Source organism: Hippoglossus hippoglossus, chromosome 7 (assembly GCF_009819705.1).
Source record: "Hippoglossus hippoglossus isolate fHipHip1 chromosome 7, fHipHip1.pri, whole genome shotgun sequence".
Lineage (NCBI taxonomy): Eukaryota > Metazoa > Chordata > Actinopteri > Pleuronectiformes > Pleuronectidae > Hippoglossus > Hippoglossus hippoglossus.
Genome location: NC_047157.1, coordinates 26,921,687 through 26,940,885, shown reverse-complemented (window position 1 = coordinate 26,940,885; position 19,199 = coordinate 26,921,687). Strand labels below are relative to the sequence as shown.

The window sequence follows — 19,199 nt, the reverse complement described above, 5'->3', positions numbered from 1 at the left end:
AGATGATCAATGACATGTTTCCACTTCCTCCTGTTGAACAAAAATGAAGCCAAAATATGGGCGTTACCATTTTACGATCGAGATCGTTTGACTTAATTTTTGGGAGGTGTCATATTGTCTATATTTACAGTCACTGGTCTGACTGACACATGTTCTTTATCTGTAGCTGCGTGAACTCACTGCTTAAACCTTGGTGCCCAACAAACCCGTAAACGTGACTCTGCTGCTGATCTCGTACGTTCTCGCTGCCTTCGACACTTCCTGTACAAATCAGTTCACTCAAATGCTTTGCAGTGGAGAATCATAGAAACCGACTGACATGGACGTCATCAGTAGATGATGCCGATTTAAGTCGTGATCCTGGATTATACAACACAAACACATCACACGAAAACACAGCAATCAAACATCAGAGACGCCACGAACACCAGAAACACACCGATGGCGTCTGTAGAGTCAGAGGAGCTTCATTCAGTGATCTGCAGAGAAACACAGCAGATAAGAATCACTCAACTTTTACAGGACGTGGACGCAAAACATTTTCTTGAAGCTACAAAATTAAACGGCTGAGTGTGCGACTCACCACGGCGACCTTGGTGGTCTGTTCGCGGGTTCGAATGCGCAGCTTGTTGACCGTCGTCTCTGCGATATCAGCTCTCTCCTCGGCGTCGTCCAGCTCGTGTTGGACTTTCCTGAAACGCACCGTGGTACCGCTCACCTGCTCCTCCTGGTGGACAAACAGAGCCACAGCAGCTGGGATTAACAGTTAAAACTTAACACTCACAATCAGCTCTGCCTCGTGTATTTATTGTGTTTGACTTTTGACAAGACGACATTATGATAAAAGTGCTCACAGCGTTCTCAGCTTGTCTCTTGCAGCTCTTGACTTTGGTCTGAAGCTTCTCGACCAGCTCCTGCATCCTGAGCAGAGTCTTCCTGTCCTCCTCCGTCTGCAGGAACACAGAGAGAAACCAGTAAACACCACAGACCCAACAGAAGGTCTGTACGACGAGGAGGGAAGCAGGGGATCGAACCTGGTACGTCAGCTCTTTGACTCTTCTCTCGTAGCGACGGACTCCTTTCTGATAATCGTCACTCTTCTTCTGCTCCACCATCAGCTCCGTCTGCAGCTCCCTCACCTGCAAATACACAGGTCACTTGATTTATTGATACTGTTTACATCTGTTAGCTGTTACCTGCTAAGTGTCTCCACTGTGACGTCACCCATCGGTTTGTGAGCTGCTGTTCTGAAGCCTCAGTTTCACATTTTGTTCAGCGCCATTTTGTTTTTTTGTAACCAGAAGTTACCATATAAGGAGGAGCAGTGGGTGGAGCCTGACTGAGAGTTTGCTGACACTGCACGCCCACCTACACCTGCACCCATTGGACGGTACTAGCTGTCAATCACACATTATCCACCCCCCAATACATCTGGTGCTTTATGGTCTGTTTGACTCTAAATGATCATAATTTACTAAATGAACATCAGCTGTTTGAAGAAGACTTGAAACTAGAGACTGAGACAGAAACTCCTGAATGTTTACTGACGTTATAAGTCAAGTCGCCCTCTGCCTGAAGTCCACGTCTGTTGTGTTGCATCGTGTTGTGTTGCATCGTGTTGTGTTGCATCGTGTTGTGTTGCATCGTGTTGTTCACAATGCATAGTTGAGAAGAGCTCAACTTTTCATGTGTTTAAAGAAACACACAAGGCTTTTTCCAATCAAATCCCGTTAATGTGGAAGAGGAGGCAGCTGATGAACCTGGTGTGTGTTCATCTGGTTGTGGTTTTATTTCCCGTATACTTCTCTTTAGCATCGCAGTGGCAGCTAGCATAGCACATTACAATGAAAGCTGTTGTATGTTGTGTGTTCCGAGCCTAAAACTGTGAATGTTGTCTTTATGACGGTCAACACGCTTTGGCCACGTCCACCGTCAAGCGTTAACACAACACAGAGATTAGTCCGGTGTAACTGCTTCTAGTATTTATGCTAAGCTAGGCTAATAACTGACTCTTGCTGTGTACTTCACAGACATGAAAACCTTTTTGATAATGTTTAATTATTCCTTCCTGTTCGTCTCAGAATGAGTTTTTTTGTAATCACTCACTCTCGTCTCCAGCTTGTGAAGCTGTTTCTTTCCTCCCTTCAGCGCCATCTGCTCCGTCTCATCCAGTTTCACCTGCAGGTCTGTCAAACACAAATCTGTCATCTGCAGGAACATCAGGAGACGAAGGGTCTTTAGCAGCGTTAGTGTCGTTTTTGTACCTTTCACTGTCAACTCCATGTTCTTCTTCATTCTCTCCAACATGCCGCTGCTGTCCTGCTCCTTCTTCAGCTCCTCCGCCATCAGAGCTGCCTGGAGGAACATATACATATACAGTACATCTATATACTGCATAAATACATATATACATACATTCCAAGAATTCTCTACAGCAGCATGACAGTTGATCTGTACGACTTAACAACTTTCCATCAAGAAGAAAAGAGACGACAAGAAAACACAGGAAAAAAACAGATTGTGTTAGTTTTAGTTTGGTCAGAAGTAAAAGGTCAGAGGTTATGAGTCAGTACTGACATCAGTGATGGCCTTCTTTGCTTTCTCATCAGAGCTGCGCCTCTCCTGTATGGCCTCTTCCACCTCTCCTGTCAGCACGGACAGATCAGCCTCCATCTTCTTCTTGTGGTTCATCAGACCGGAGTTCTACAAGGAACAGGAAGCCGACATGAAATCAGTCACCGATCGATCAAGCTGTGAGTTAATCAGTGAGTTTATCGACGATCAGCCAGTTCCCACCAAACCCTCAGGGGAATCTCACCTGTGTGGAGAGCATGTTCACTCTCTCTACAACCTCCAGCAACTCGTGTTCGGCCATCTTGCGGGCCCGGTCGTTCTGCTCAAGAACCATACGGAGCTCCTCCTCCTCCGCCGTCATCAGAGAGCAGCGTCGCTCCAACAGGAGGATCTGTTCTTTCAGCTGATGGGTCAAATGGACTTTATCCTCCAGCTCCACCTGGTGCTCTTTAACCTGGGACACATATTTTTTAATAATTAAATATTAGACTTAGGAGGTGAGGATTTCAGACATCTGGAAGCTCGGAGTAGAACCATTGCTCCTTCAATCAGGCTTGGGATATACCTCTGTGACCCGAGCCCAGATAAACGGAAGACAATGGATGGATGGATTTAAAGGTGTTTGAAAGTTTTTGCTCTTGTAACATAGCTAACATTTGCATTAGTTGCTAACAAATTACTTACAAATCTTTCAGAAATGTGGGTTTAGCATCAAACTTCATCCTTTCATTCATCAAGTTCTGTCTACAGAGGTGAAAACATCACCAGGTTAACACTGGTTTTCTTATATTTCAATCACTTCTTTGCTTCTACTGAAGTTAGCATGCTAACCAGCTAGCCCCAGCCTGTCTGCTGCTCAGAGGACGTATTACAACAACACAACTAAAGCTGCTTAAGAATCACAAACCTTCAGTATTTTGTTTTGAGGTTAATTTGCAGTTACCTGCGTCTGCAGGTGTCGGATGATCCTTTGGCTCTCAGCCGCCTGTCTGTTGGCGTGTCCCAGCTGAACCTCCATCTCATTCAGGTCAGCCTCCATCTTCTTCTTCAGACGAACGGCCTCAGTGCGACTTCGAACCTCCGCCTCCAAACTGGCCTGCATGGTATCCAGGGAACGCTGGTTGCCCCGCCTGGTGGAAAACACCAGAATTTTCTTTACGGTTTTAAATTTGGTATCTCAACCTGTGGGCGGCACGGTGGTGCAGAGGTTTGCACTCTCACAGATTGTGAATTGGGATCTTTCTGTGTGGAGTTTGCATGTTCTCCCTGTGTCTGTCTTTTCTCCAGCTTCCTCCCACAGTTCATGCAGAGTGACGATAGGTTGATTGGAGACTCTAGATTGACCGTAGATGTGTGTGAATGGTTGTTTGTCTCTGTGATACACTGGTGAGCTGCCTCTGGCCCAGTGTCAACTGGGAGTGGCTGCAGCTCCCCCGCAACCCTCAAAAGTATAAGCGTTATAGATGATGATGGATGGACCTCAATCTGTCCGGCCTTTTACTGGTTAGTTGTAGGGTCTAAAGTTTTCTAGCCTCTGATTGGTCGGTATTCCTCTGCTACACTGAGTCTGTTACTTCATTCTGTATATTTCTTACCTGAGGATGTCGATTTCTTCGTCTTTCTCTGCGATCTTGCGGTCGATCTCAGTCCTCACCTGCTGCAGCTCCATCTGAACCCTCAGTGTCTTACTCTCCTCGTGCTCCAGACTGCCCTGGTTGGTTGGTTGGTAAACAGTTACTGACGTTAACAGTCGAGCTGGTAGAGTGTTACTGGATATCTACAGCTGGTTAGTCAGTTACCTCTGCCTCCTCCAGAGCTGCTCTGATATCGCTCTTCTCCACGTCCAGGATCTTCTTCATCCTCTCCAGCTCATGGATGGTCTTCCCTCCATGACCGATCTGGTCTGTCAGGTCAAGGATCTCGTCTGGAATCAAAACAATCATTCACTCAATTCGATTTTTAAATCAATCACAGATATTTGGACCATGGAATCGATACAAACGCTGGACCAATCACAAGTCGGTCTCAGCTGTCAATCATGAAGTCTCAGCCTGTTTTTTATTATCAAATAACTAATTCAAACCAAACTGATCAGAAAAAAGGGATCAGTGAGATAAGAACGACCTGAAAGGTGGAAACCAACTTTGACAAACATTTATTAAATGTCTACTTTGATTTTTTTGTTTGGTCCATGTCCCATCTGCTAACATGGAGGAGGCAGGTTTATGACCTATACTGCAGCCAGACACGAGACTCAAGATGCTTTGCCTTCACTTTTGGCCGCTGTCATATCGTCCCTCTTTATTTACAGCCTATGGGTGTGAAGGTTGGTGAGGAAAGGTTAGCATAAATGCTACTGTAGCATTAGTTGTATAGCAACTGTAGATAATTTTTGTTCATTGAAAAACAAGCAAAGAATGACACTGAAGTTCTTTGCTCTCATCTCGACTGGTTTCAGTCCATGAACGATAAAGATGATAGACAGACGGTTCGTCCAATCACCTGGTTCAATTTGAAAGCACCTGCCCTTTTCGTGGTAAGAAACCATCTGGAGCAGCAGGTCACATGTGGCTACGATGGGAGGAGAAGACGGACAAACCTTGTAGGTTCTTGTTTTCTCGTTTAACCGTCTCCAGATGGTCCAGAGCTTCTTCGTAACAGTTCTTGAGTTTGAAGAGCTCGGTGCTCAGACTGCGAGACTCTTTCTGTGACGACTCCAAGTCCAACTGACACTCTTCAAACTTCAGCTTCCAGTCGCTCAACAACTGTGTCGAACAAAAAGATTCACACACACACACGCTAGCTTCTGAGCTTCTGGAGGAGATGAATCACATTATTTACAGAACAATCCTAATCAAACAGCTAGGAGATGAATCGTGACAGACTCATATCAAACAGACTTGTGTCTTCTACAGGAGAATATAACATCATTTCACAATCTCGTAGCTTGTAGTAGTTCTACCTTGGATGGTTAAAATATTACGAACGATAATCAAAATCTCTATTCATAAAATTACTGACATTTTTACTTCTGGAACTGTTGATCTCTTATCGGTTGTGTTGTCGACAAACCTTGTCAAAGTTACGCTGCTTCCTGTCCATAGCCACAGCAGCAGAGTTGGAGCGTTCGAGTTCAACCACCAGGTCTTCCATCTCTGTCTGTAGCTTCAGTTTGGTTTTCTCCAGCGAGGAACATTTGGCCTGAGACGCCTCCACAGCCTCTTCATTAGTCTGCAGCTTGACAACCAACTTCTTCCTACAAACAACAAACAAGATAGATAGATAGATAGATAGATAGAGAGATAGAGAGATAGAGAGATGGATAGATGGATAGATAGATAGATAGATAGATAGAGAGATAGAGAGATGGATAGATGGATAGATAGATTGATAGATAGATAGAGAGATAGAGAGATGGATAGATGGATAGATAGATTGATAGAGAGATAGAGAGATGGATAGATGGATAGATAGATTGATAGATAGATAGAGAGATAGAGAGATGGATAGATGGATAGATAGATGGATAGATGGATAGATAGATTGATAGATAGATAGAGAGATAGAGAGATGGATAGATGGATAGATGGATAGATGGATAGATAGATGGATAGATGGATAGATGGATAGATAGATTGATAGATAAACAGATGATTCTCCTCTCTCTGCTCAGAGTCAGGGATCATCCTCTGGGAGCAGGATTATGATCACTACATGTTAATATCTGATGTGTAGATGACGTTTTCCCACAGGTTGTTTTGGGTCACAATTTAATTGAATGGAACCCGATGTATCACAAATAAAGACCATGATTGAAGAAACAGTTTAAACTCAGTTCAAATATTTTAAATCTAAAATACTGCTTCATTTAAGCCAAAATATCTTGGATACGAATCCTGCCATCGTTCAGACAACACAAATACATACATACATACACCTGACCAATCCAGAGTCAGCCTGAGCTCATCTCAGCCTGTTACATCAGTGTGATAAGAACGACCCTAAACACATAAATAAGGCAGGTTTTATAACCTGCATCCAGCCACCAGGGGGCGATACACACACCTTTGTGGAGCTGTTACTTCATCTTTATTTACAGTCTCTGAACAGTGAGGGCAGCAGCAGCTTGGTCTTACTTTGCTTCCTCCAGCTCTTCTATTCTCATCACGGCCTCTGTCTCGTACTTGGCTCTCCACTGAACCACCTGGCTGTTGGCCTTAGACAGCGCCCTCTGCAGTTCAGCCTTGGCCTCCTGCTCCTCCTCCAGCTGCTCTCTGAGGAGGCCGCAGTCGTGACGGGTCGACTGCACAGAGTGAGCCAGTGCTGCACGAGCCTGAAACACAAACGTCCACCTGCTGCTTTAACAAGTCCGTCACAGAAACGAGCTCATTACGATCTGAGAGTCAAACGCTCTCTGGTGGTGGAGCAGTGAAATGACGGTTCCGTGTTACTTTGTTCTCCTCCTCCAGCTGCCTCTTCATATCTTCGGAGTTCTGGAAAACCCCCGCCTTCGAGCGCTGAAGCTGACCAATCATAGCTTCCCGCTCCTCCAGACGACGGCTGAATTCAGCTGCAAAAACAACGTCAGGTGAGTTCAACCTCCTTCTGTCAGAAATCTCAGAGATGTTTCTGTGTTTTTATTCATTTAATTCATAATAATTTAATAATTTATAATTGTACATATGTATTTGTACATATGTATATATTGTACATATATTTGCAATGTGATTTCGTGCTTTTACTTTTTTTTCAAATACAAAAATACAGGTGTTTATTTAATACCTTTGGATGTATCTTTGGCCATCTCTGCATGTTTGTGTGTGTGTGTGTGTGTGTGTGTGTGTGTGTGTGTGTGTGTGTGTGTGTGCGTGTGTGTGTGTGCGCGTGCGTGTCCTACCAATGTCGGTTTGCGCTCGTGCTTTCTGAGTGGAGACTTCTGTCAGTTGTCTCTGCAGCTCTTCAGCTTTGCTCCGGCTCTCATTCAGCTGGTCCTCATAAACCCTGCACATCTTCTCTACGGCTCCCTACACACACACACACACACACACACACACACACACACACACACACACACACACACACACACACACACACACACACACACACACACACACACACACACACACACACCTAAAGTCAGACTTTAGAAGTTCAAGAGGCCAAACATTTTGCCACCCTGACCTTGACCTTTGACCACCAAAATGTAATCACTCAATCCTTGAGTGGTTTTTACCTTGGCTCTGGACAGCTGCTCCACGTTAGAAGCCAGGTCGTCGGCCTCCAGTCTGAACTCCGTCTTCTCCTTCTCCAGTTTCTGTTTGGTTCTCTGCAGATTGTCGATCTGCTCGCCGAGTTCCGCCACCGTGTCCGAGTGCTTCTTCCTCAAGGTGGCGGCCGTGGTCTCGTGGTGAAGCCCCGCCTCGTCCAGATCCCGCCGCATCTTCAGGAAATCTGCCTCTCGCTTCCTGTTGGACACAGAGCTAATCAGCGCTAACGGGCGGTGGCACATGAGTTTAGCTGATTAAATGCTACAGTGGAAAACAGCTCAACAAATAATCATCTTCTAAAGTTTTTATGGTGAACATTTCCACCAACTCCGAGAAAATAAATGAGCTGTAGCTGCCAAATGCTGAGAAATGTATGTCCTTGTTAATACAAAGGTATTGATCAGTGAAGCATTAATGTAAGTGTTGACCTGTTGAGGGCGATCTGAGCAGCAGAGGCTCCTCCCGCCTCCTCCAGCTTCTCTCCCAGCTCCTCCAGCTCTCTGGCGATGTCGTTCCTCTGGTGCTCGGCTTTGGCGCGCCACGCCCGCTCCGCCTCCAGCGACTCCTCCAGCTCCTCAATGCGAGTCTGGGGGAACAATCACAGACACAGTTCACTCCCGTAGCAGTGGTGACGCAAAATAAATCCTATTCTGGATCTGCCTGAACCAACCAGAAGCTCTTTGACTTTCTTCTGAAGCTGAGCCACCAAACTCTGCTCATCCTCCATTTTGGACTGAAGCTGGATCAACTCTTGGTCCTTCCTTTAGGAAGTGTGAAGAGACACAGACAAGGAAAGAGCAAGAGAAAACTAATCAGTTGAGTCCTTGTGGAGAAATTATTCTTTAACTAAGACAGAAGTTCTGCGTTTACTGAATGGTTGAATGAACAAGTTACTTTCTCAGTCTCTCATCCAACTCTTCCTTCTGGATCTCCAGTTCCTTCAATGAATCCACGGACAGCTTCAGATCCCCCTCCAGCTTCCTTTTGGTTCGTTCCAGATCCATCCTTACCTTCTTCTCCTGCTCCAAGGAACCTTCCACCTGCAGGTAAGAGAGGAGAGCAGCAGTAAGAAACCAGAGAACCAACTCACGGAGCCTCTGACCAACACTTTAGATCCTACACTTTAAACCATCTGTGGTCCCAGTGGCCCTCTGGGAGATTCTAATGGGTTCTCGAGAGATTTTAGGAGAGGACTTTAAAACAGTGCATCGTAAAAGAGATGAGGGAATATCAACACTGCAAACACGTATAGGAAGAGTGTTAGGAAACTAAAAATGTTCTAGACCATCACGTGCACAGGCTGATTTTATGTTTGTACAGTTTCTATTTGTCTTTTCTTACATTGTCCACTTGCTGCTCCAGTCGAGTTTTTGCTTTGGCCAACATGTTACATTTGTCCTCCTGACCCTGAAGGTCGTGCAGAGCCGTTTGATGAGCTTCCTGCAGGGCGGCTTTCTCTCTGCACAGAGACGCTATCGATTCGTCCAGAACACACATCTCCTGGGACAAGTTCTTCACCTGGAGGGAAAGAGGAACGATTATTTAAACTGATCGACTCCAGACATCATCAGACGGAAGGTCTTCAACCTGACGCACCTTGTTCTCCAGTCCGTGTCTGTCCTTCTCCACTTTAGCCAGGGTGATCTCCAGATCGTCCACGTCCTTCTTCAGCGATATCGTCTCCTCCTCCAGTTTGCGTTTCTTGGACGTCAGTGTGGCGGTCAGCTCCTCCTCGTCCTCCAGCCGCTCCTGCATCTCCTTCAGCTTGGACTCCAGAGAGACTTTGGACTGGATCAGCTGATTGCAGCGGTCCTCTGCATCCGACAGGTTGTCCTGCTCCTGGGTGGATGGGATGGACAAAAACATACATTTTAGACATTTTAAAGAAAGGATGAGTTTACAAGGGATCAGCTAATTAAAGGAGTTATTAAATTATGACGTGACATTAATTAGTGAACAAGATTTATGAAATGTTTGATTTATTAAAATGTATTTTATTCCAAATTCATCTATTGTGTTATTTCTTAGGCTGATCAACTGTTTAGGGCCGAGCAGCGACGCAGGATACACGAGACTCGTGTGGTTAAAAGCAGGAGTTTATCTCTGCAGGCAGATTATTGTTTATCATTTTACTAACAGGCCAAAACAACATCAGCATTTATATTTATAATAATGTTTTTCCTCGAAATAACATCCAGGTGTAAACCCAAGGTGAGAGGACACAGAGGATTTGTGATGTCTCAGCATGTTGCAGTGCGACTTACAGCTTGGAGCTGCAGAGACAGGTCATTTTTCTCCTGAACCAGATCCACCTGCTTCACCTCGGCCTCCTGACGCTTCACCTCCGACCTGAAGAAGAAAAACAACGAACCAAAGTGACAGAGCGAAAAGAGGAGAGAGCGAGGAGAGGAACAAACTAGAACCCAAACATCTTCCATCGTGTACGATTGTCCCAGTGTGATTTTACTGCCCACAGACGGGCGGGTGAACAGACCTGTCGAAGGCATCTTTGAGTTTGGTGAAGTCTTCGTTCAGAGCAGCCAGTTCTTTCTCCACCTGGGCGCTCCTGAGCAGGGGGCGGAGCTTATAGAACAGCATCATCCACGGCCAAGTCCGCACTGTGAAGAAAGCTCTGAGGTTGAACTGGATCACTATCACAGCCTCCCTGAAAAGAAGAAATAAAGACGACAACTGTGTTTTTATCACAGACGGGCGACATTTCTCGAAAGCACACACAGATTTTTCTTTCCCGGGAGGATTAAGTCGATAAACCGGATACAAAACTCTCTGAGTGATATGATTCTCGATCCCTCATCATATTGACCTTTGCAGTATCAGCTTCTCTCGTTGTTTCCTCATCAGCTTCCCTCTGCACATGGCCTGGACGACGGTGAGGATCTCAGACAGACGAGTGTCCCTCATGTCCTCCAGCAGACCCAACAGACCGGCCTTAAAAAATACCTGAGGAGCAGAGTGGAATAAAACAGATCATGTTTAAAGTAAGTTCTGGTAACAGCAGAATCGATTACTCAGAATATCTGTGTTGTACCTTAGTGTGTCCAAACTTGTACTGGGTGTGGTCGATGTTCAGGGAGCCCAGTAGTTTCTCCACGGCCTTCCTGCTGTCCACGAAGGAATCCTCCGGAATCGCAGAAGGATTCAAGATGCGATAACTTGGAAACCAGACAAACGTGCACATGGATTAACTGAAGGTTTGAAAATCAGCTGTAAATACTCGAGGTATCAACGCACAGACCGGACTGAAACAGCAGCTTGTGTTTCTGTGTTCGGTTTCGGACTCACCGCTGTCTGAACTCAGCGTACAGGATGCGGTTGGGAAAGCCCTTCCTGCAAATCCTGATCCCTTCGAGGACTCCGTTACACCTCAGCTGGTGGAGGACCCGGAAAGGATCCATCACACCTGGAAATCACATGGAAACACCTGAATCATCTCCAGCAACAGCATCAAGAAGATCTCTACTGCAGCTCTCTGCCTCCACCAACCAGTGCAGTTTCAGGCTAAATATGTTTTGTTTCCTCATATTGACCAGGGTCATCTCCAGATCGTCCACGAAGGAATTCCCTCAAGGCGATACAAGAATGAGACGGACGGACAGACAACCTGAAAACATGACGCCTCCCCACTGGGTGTTTGGTTACCTGGAGTCTTGGTCTCGTTGGGGATGATGCAGCGGACGAAGTGAGGCTGAGTGCTGCGGAGGTTCGCCATCAGCTTCTTAAGATTCTCCTGGATTCAAACACACAAAGACAAAGAGCTGTAGACTTCTATGAGGTGGGTCGAGTGTCGAGAGTCTCAACCAATCACAGCCAGTCGAGGAGGTTGTTGAAGAACCAAAACCCAAACGTACTGTAATCTGTTGTGAGTATGTTCTGCAACAGCTCACCTTGTGTAACTGTGAAACTGTTTGGAAGGAAGCTGCTTTCCTCCTGTGTCTGGTTTCATACTTCGGATCAGAGGCTGAAACCACATCACAAACAAACAGTTTACTATTCGTCCACAGTGTCACCTCACACCTCTTTCTTTATTTATATTATATTATCTATATTTATTTATTTTTTCACATTTGCAGCCTCTGGGTTTTGTGAAGTACTTGAACCTGTGGGAAATCTTTGTCTATTTACCCATCTCAGTGGTGATGTAGTTCTCAAAAAGTTTAGCCATCAGCTTGTTGGAGGATTTCCGGAACAGAACCACCACCGTCTCATTCAGAGGATCTCTGTTTTTATCCAGCCAGCCTGTGATGTTGTACGGCACCTAAAATCAAAACACAGATTAGTTTCTCTTTGAATCTATTCCATCTTGTGATGTTGGGTTGTTTCCGTAATCTTAGCTAGTGGGAGCCTAAAGATCCTGAAAAGAAGAGGCCCGAGCATAGAGCCTTGAGGGACGCCATGTCATTTTTGTTCTTTTGTGTATCAAGCTCTTCAAAATAAAAAATACATCGTTATTGTGCTTTGCTGAACCTTCACAGTTCTTCAGATGTAGTGGAAAAATCTAACTTTTAGTTCTGGAATCAAACTCTTTCATATCTGGAAGTGTTGGTACAAAAAGAACAATAGCAGAACAGTAATTGTAACGTAATTTCTACGTCTGTCCATATTCAACATGGAGATATTTCTTATGGCTCCTCCAAAATCATAAACTGCATGTTTACTTTAATTTCACCAATGATTGTCACAGAAGATGTGATGGAGACATGTCCGCTGTAATGGATCAGTTTGCAAAAACATTCATATTTACTTGTTTTTCTATCAATCAACGCATCTGTATTAACAATTCAACTGGTGCAAAGGAACGATATGGGCTGATACGCACCACTCCAGCATAGTGAACCACCTCGAAGTGCGACTCATATTTGCGCTTCTTGTCCAGCCTTGGCCTCTGGAAGTTGGGCGACTTCCCCAGATGGTTGTCATAGAGTTTGGTTTTAAAGCTCTGGTCCGTGGCCTTGGGGAACATACACTCCTCTTCCATGATGGACAGAATACCCATGGGCTACACACAGAATCAGGGATTATTTTCATAAAGGCGATGCTAAACCTTTATTCAACGATATGACTGCAGATTTGTTTGCCCACACACAAACACACTTTCTCTATGAGGTCGATGCAGGCCTGTAAGTCCAAACCGAAGTCGATGAAGGTCCACTCTATCCCCTCCATCTTGTAATCCTCCTGCTCCTGGATGAACATGTGGTGGTTGAAGTACTGCTGCAGTTTTTCGTTGGTGAAGTTGATGCACAGCTGCTCAAAGTTATTGAACTGCAGAAAGACAGAAACATGTTTGTGGTTCAGCATCACAGACATGTTTTCCCTGTAGAAATATGAAGGATCATCGGTCCGAGCAACGGGCTCAGGACATCAAGCTCAAGACAAAGATGAGAAACACAAGGCAACTTCTAAAAAAAACTAAACTAATTCAGGACTTAAGAGATGCAGCTCCAGGACTAACCAGTTCTACACCTGCACAGTAAACACAGGATTTAAATCCAGAAATCTATAGATATTTTGTATTTGAAGGAACTTTTGTATCTCGACGGGATGTTTCTGTCCTTCTCTCTTCTTTACCTCAAAGATCTCGAAGCCGGCGATGTCGAGGACTCCGATGAAGTACTGACGAGGCAGCGGGGTGTATAAGGACGAGTTGATACGACTCACCAACCACTTGAACATGCGGTCGTACGTGGCCTTAGCCAGGGCTGCAACTGCAAAGTTAACCTGCACAGAGACAAGCAAATACAATCAGCAGATGGACTCAGTGTTTTAAAGTTAGTGTGACAGAGTATGAAAAAGATCTGGTTACCTGTTCCACAGTTTGTCCTTTCACAATGAACTCGTTTCCGACCTTGACGCGGGGGTTCAGGAGGCCCTTCAGCAGGTCGGCAGAGCTGATGCCCATCAGATAGGCTGCCTTATCCTCACCTACACACAACACACGTCATGTACTTTTACACAGTATAATATAACAGTCAACAGGAATGGATGTACAGTGACTTACAGTTTGAATTCTCAGGTACAGGGACTTTATTTCATGATGTTTAAAACTTAAGAGTGACAAAAACACATTCATAAATATCGTGGTAAATAAATAACAGATGTCTTTAATGATTTTGACCGACTTCAATTCAATTCATGTTTGATTGGCGAAAAAGACGAGACTGGAAAATAGAGCCTGTTATTATTATTTGACGCCACTTCCCCGATCAGACTTTTAAATCCAAGTGAAAACAGCCAAATAAATGACAGATAAAAAACAGTTTGTGTCTATGTGTGAGTGCCAGATGGAAAAACCTCTTTAATGATGAGATAAGATGAATATTGGACAGATGTGTCTCCATGTTTGTGTGTTTTGTGTGTCTTCCTGCAGTGTTGTGTATCCACAGCTCTCCTGAGGCTGCTCTTACTCTCGGTGCCGTCGGCCTCGGCCTGCTCCTCCCTCTGTTTCTTCTTGAACTTCATGTTACCAAAGTGCATGATGGCGCCAACGATCTTATAGCAGCCGTACTTCTCTTCAGGAGTGAAGCCCAGCGTGTCCATGGCGTGCTGCACACAGGCAGAGGTCAGAGGTCAGGGTTAGCGTGACGTCGGGGCCTGTGCGTCTCTCTGAGGTCAAAGGTTACTTACGTCAGTGAGCTTCAGCTCCTCCCCGTCGTTGATGCTGTCCACCTTGGTCTCACCCTGGCAGCAGAAGTGGTAGTCGTAGGGGTTGGTGGTCACCAGCAACATGTCTGCAACAACCCACAAGCACAAATATTACAGCATCTCAATAACAAAGCACCTGGATCGCCCCCTGGTGGCTGGTTGCAGTACAGGTCCCGCCTCCTCCATGTGAGCAGACTTTTTTAGTTTGGTCCAACTAAAAAATCCAAATCCACGATAAATAAATGTTTGTCAAAGAAGGTTTCTGTCATTTCAGGTCGTTCTTATCAAACTGATGTTTGTTCATGTTTCTGATCAGTTTAGTTTGAATTATTTGATGATATACAAACGAGCTGAGACATCGTGATTGACAGCTCAGACTGACCCGTGATTGGTTCTGATTTTTAGTTGTTCAGTAAGTTTTGATATAAAAATATGAATATCAGTGAATGTTAATGAGATTAATAACATTATTTGTAGGTGGTGATCCTGGCTTGTGATTGGACAGGTTATATCAGTGGGCGGGGTTACCTTGTAGCTCTGGTTTGTGATTGGACAGGATCTGGTAGTAGATGTGGTAGCTCCTCTCTCCGGGCTGTTGGAACACGACTCTGGATTTTTCCAGAAGATCTGATCAAATTGAACAAATGGACGACTTAGGTTTTATTTTAGTATCTGACCGTTCAGGCACGATGGAAATAGAATCATGATAAATGCAGAGCTGCAAGATTTCTGATTTCTGTCATTTTAAACCAGTTTTACTACATTTAAGAAAACAACAGGCAGTAAACTTGATAATATCTAATCCACTATTACGACCTTTAAAATCCTTTCAGGTCACAAGTTACATTATTTTCATCACATTGTAAATTTGTGCATCAAATAGGCTGCAGAAAATACACTGATTATTCTGAAATGAAATCAAAAATATATAAAAAAATCTAAATCAAAATGTTAGGCCTATTCCCTTGCTACTTGAAAATGTTTAAAATATGAATGTTATTGTATTGTATTGCAGTTTCAGGTCCTTGGCAGTGGGGGGGTGCTACACAAATAAAAACACACAAACATCCAGAAACAGCCGAGACATCAACTTTTAACAAATTCAATTTTTCCAGAGCTGTTGTAGAGAATCCGAAGTTGATTAAAAACTCACAAATGTCGATGTCGGCAGACGCCAGCTTCCCTGTCGTCCCGAAGTGAATCCTGATGAACTTTCCCTGCCACACAAACACACACTCGTTACCATACAATAATAAATATTAAACTTTCATCAGTGACGAAGCCTCAGTCCTCACGAAACTCACAAAACGAGAGGAGTTGTCGTTTCGGATGGTTTTTGCGTTGCCGAACGCCTCCATAGCCGGATTAGCTTCAATGATCTGGTCCTCCAAAGATCCCTGAACACACAGAGACGGAGAAGAACAGTTTCATTATGTGACTCAGTGTTTTATATAAAATACAATTTCATATTAATATATAAAATACAGGGAGACAGTGAAGAGAGAAGAGATGTTGAGGTGACTCACTCCTTTCTTCACATTTTCTCCCAGAGAAGCGATGATGGCGAAATACTGAATCACTCTCTTAGTGTTGACTGTTTTCCCTGCACCAGACTCACCTCTGACAACAGCAACACACAACAACACACAACAACACACAACACAGATGCATTGTCATTCAGGTCCAGGTAGAAAAATCACTGAAAAACGAAAAGTACTAAAAATGTATGTAACAGGTTCATTCTTCTTTTAAACAATGCTCCTGTTGCGGTCGAGACTCACGTGATGAGCATCGACTGGTTCTCTCGATCTGTGGAGGAGAACGAAGCCATGAAATAAAACCAGCAGAGGAACAGAAGAGCTCCGAGTAGAGCAGTGACTTCTGGGTAATATGTCGTCTGAATGACCACATGATAGGACAATAGTGGGATAATTAAATTCTCGCCTGACCCCCCCGGGTGAGGTCAGGACGCCTCATCAACGTTAGAGGTCAAAGGTCGAATCAGACTCACTCTGCAGCAGGTCGGTGTAGGCGTTGTCGGCGATGGAGAAGATGTGGGGCGGAGTCTCTGTGCGCCGCCTTCCTTTATAGGCCCTTACCACCTGACGAGAGTAGACCGGCAGCGACTTGTACGGATTGACACAGACACAGAACAGCCCCGAGTAGGTCTGCACACACACAGACACACACACACACACACACACAGTGAGAATAAGGACAGTGTGTCGGGGCGGTGACGTTCACTCAGATACGTACGTAGATCATCCACATGCTGTATCTTCTCCTCATGTTGAAAAGGACAGAAGCTTCGTTCAGATTAGTCAACATGGCCATGTCCTCCAACATGTCGAACCTCGCAGGGTTCATGGGCTGGAGGTCGTCTCCTTTCACGATCAGAAACTGAAACACAGGAAACAACCAGGTTGAAGATCACATGACCAATGTGTGAAGATCAATACAAAGATCAGTGCAACATAATGATGATTATTAGTTTATCATTAATACGTAAGAGTCAGTTCAGTTCCCCAATAAATGTGGAGAAACGCAGAGAGCAGCATTAAACTGAAACCTGTGATTGTTATTAAATTGTTTAACTAACTAACTGACTGACTGACTGACTAACTGACTGACTGACTGACTGACTGACTGACTAACTGACTAACTAACTAACTGACTGACTGACTGACTAACTGACTGACTAACTGACTAACTAACTGACTGACTAACCCACCCGTCCGTCCTTGGTCTCCACAGTGGACTTGTCTCCATTCACTTCTTTCAGCTCCACTTCAACATACGCTTCAGTCTCGTCCGGCATCCAGACACGCTTCGTACCTGAGAGAAAAGAATCACACTTATTTTTATTTCTACACACAAACAAACACACAAACAAACACACAAGCTACATTTCGACCACAGGATCTAAGAACCTCTGTGGGAACTTTGATTGTTTAGAAACGTTGAAAAGATGTTTTAACGTCAAGCTGTTCGGTTCAGTATTAACACTTAAAGATAAATTCTTCTGACGTTTTCGCCTCTTTGAACAGTTAATCAGAGAACGCAATGAATCATGGGAAACGTTGGACCGGGAAGGATCCAGCCGGTGGAGCCATGTTCGCTCTGGACGGACACATCTGTCCACCGCCATCGGAGGAACCTTCGAACTGGGACGGTCAAGTCCAGCGTTTTATCTCATTTTGAAGTGTTTGTCTCTTTTTCAACGTCGACATCAACACGATTTGAATCTGCTCCGTGAATTCTTACAGTGTAATGTACAGCGTCGCACTAATGCTGCCTGTACATTACAGTTATCACAGCCTCGGTGTTGTTGTGTAGTTTTCAGACACAACCTCTGAGTTCTTGAAAAACGTTCCTGGGTCTCAACTTTGTCGGTATTTTGGTTGAAATGCAGCTTTAAATAGAAACAGGTAGAAACCCACAGTTCTGAGGTTAATTTAAAATGAAGATATGTACAGTGAATATGAATAAATATGAATGTGTCATACCATCATAAGCCTGGGCCATCGCAGCCAGCTGCTCCAGGTTGGTGAGACGAATGAAGCGAGCAGCTTCTCCAAACTCGTCCAAATCCAGGAACCGAGACATCTGAGCACAAGAGGATTCGTTAAAGGTGCAGACGTTTGATTTCAAAACCACAGTTGTGTGGAAGCACTTTGTGCAAAGACCACAACTTGTGTGTTTAGTGTTTCTCTCCTCAACAGGAACCTTTAACATCGTTGTGATGTCATGTGACGTCATGTTTTTGCGTAGTCCACGCCCAGTAGCTCGTCTGACACGCCCCCTTATGAGGACAGGTAAAGTGAGGACGGAGACACTTCCTACACATGTTGGACGTGTTTGACCAATCACCAAACGTCCAGCTGGACAATCATATATATAGTGTTACATTGCATTGTACACTTGCTGCTGCAGTATTTGAGTATTTGTCCGTAAATTGATGAGTTTTGACAGTTTTGGAAACAATGGATCAAATTCATCAGGCTTTGATTCAGTATAGAAACTGTTCATCAGCAGAATTATTATTAACATCTTCAAACGTCAAAAAGCCAAATCGCTGTTTGTCTCTTTCACTGAGAATCTTTATTTAGCTTCTGCGTGAAGACCAACCAGCGAACTGGCCCAGCAGCCGTTTCCCAGTCACCTCCACACATTCCTCCGGACCTCAGAGCAGCTGCCACAGCAGACTCTCCCTGTATTATTGTCTTTTCATGCCTGAGCCTCCGTCGCACACGGACACAACCGCCACACAAATCCTCACAGTAAATATAACCAGTGATATTTACTGTCAGACAGCAGATGTTGGCTCTTTGGGATCAGGTCTTAAGTTGGAATCACAAACAGATGAAGACACAAACAGATGAAGACACAAACAGATGAAGACACAAACAGATGAAGACACAAACAGATGAAGACACAAACAGATGAAGACATTATCTTCATGAAACAATCACAGTTAATAACCTGATTCAGAAACAACAGCACATAGACGCTTTCACACAGATCGTCCCAGCAATGCAGATTAATATGTACACATATCTATATCGAACTATATATACTGTGTAACTGGAAACTCTTATTGTAGATCAGTGGTTAATTATAAACATCCCTAATCATAACGTTATTTAATAAAATGCATCATCTGAGCAGAACATAGACAGATATTATAAAGATAGA

At 44.4% G+C, this 19,199-nt stretch overlaps 1 protein-coding gene across 1 annotated transcript; it reads right to left on the bottom strand.

The window, feature by feature from the left end:
• On the bottom strand, window positions 1-18,110 carry LOC117765250 (myosin-7B-like). The gene is made up of 45 exons (XM_034591622.1): window positions 18,011-18,110; window positions 17,236-17,339; window positions 16,761-16,904; window positions 16,516-16,672; window positions 16,286-16,313; window positions 16,031-16,124; window positions 15,809-15,901; window positions 15,658-15,721; window positions 15,033-15,131; window positions 14,487-14,590; window positions 14,267-14,405; window positions 13,666-13,784; window positions 13,431-13,580; window positions 12,954-13,124; window positions 12,679-12,858; window positions 11,985-12,117; window positions 11,747-11,820; window positions 11,502-11,589; window positions 11,145-11,262; window positions 10,891-11,014; window positions 10,666-10,802; window positions 10,336-10,506; window positions 10,106-10,190; window positions 9,438-9,680; window positions 9,183-9,359; window positions 8,736-8,881; window positions 8,512-8,602; window positions 8,270-8,427; window positions 7,808-8,039; window positions 7,472-7,598; window positions 7,026-7,144; window positions 6,711-6,907; window positions 5,647-5,830; window positions 5,174-5,339; window positions 4,374-4,498; window positions 4,170-4,285; window positions 3,518-3,704; window positions 2,819-3,028; window positions 2,578-2,703; window positions 2,265-2,355; window positions 2,107-2,186; window positions 1,035-1,139; window positions 855-950; window positions 584-727; window positions 1-479 (listed from the first exon to the last, which is right to left on the bottom strand). The coding sequence occupies exons 1-45, from the start codon at window positions 18,108-18,110 to the stop codon at window positions 468-470; spliced, it is 5,808 nt and encodes a 1,935-aa protein (XP_034447513.1). The 3' UTR covers window positions 1-467.
• Between the last annotated feature and the right edge of the window lie 1,089 nt (window positions 18,111-19,199).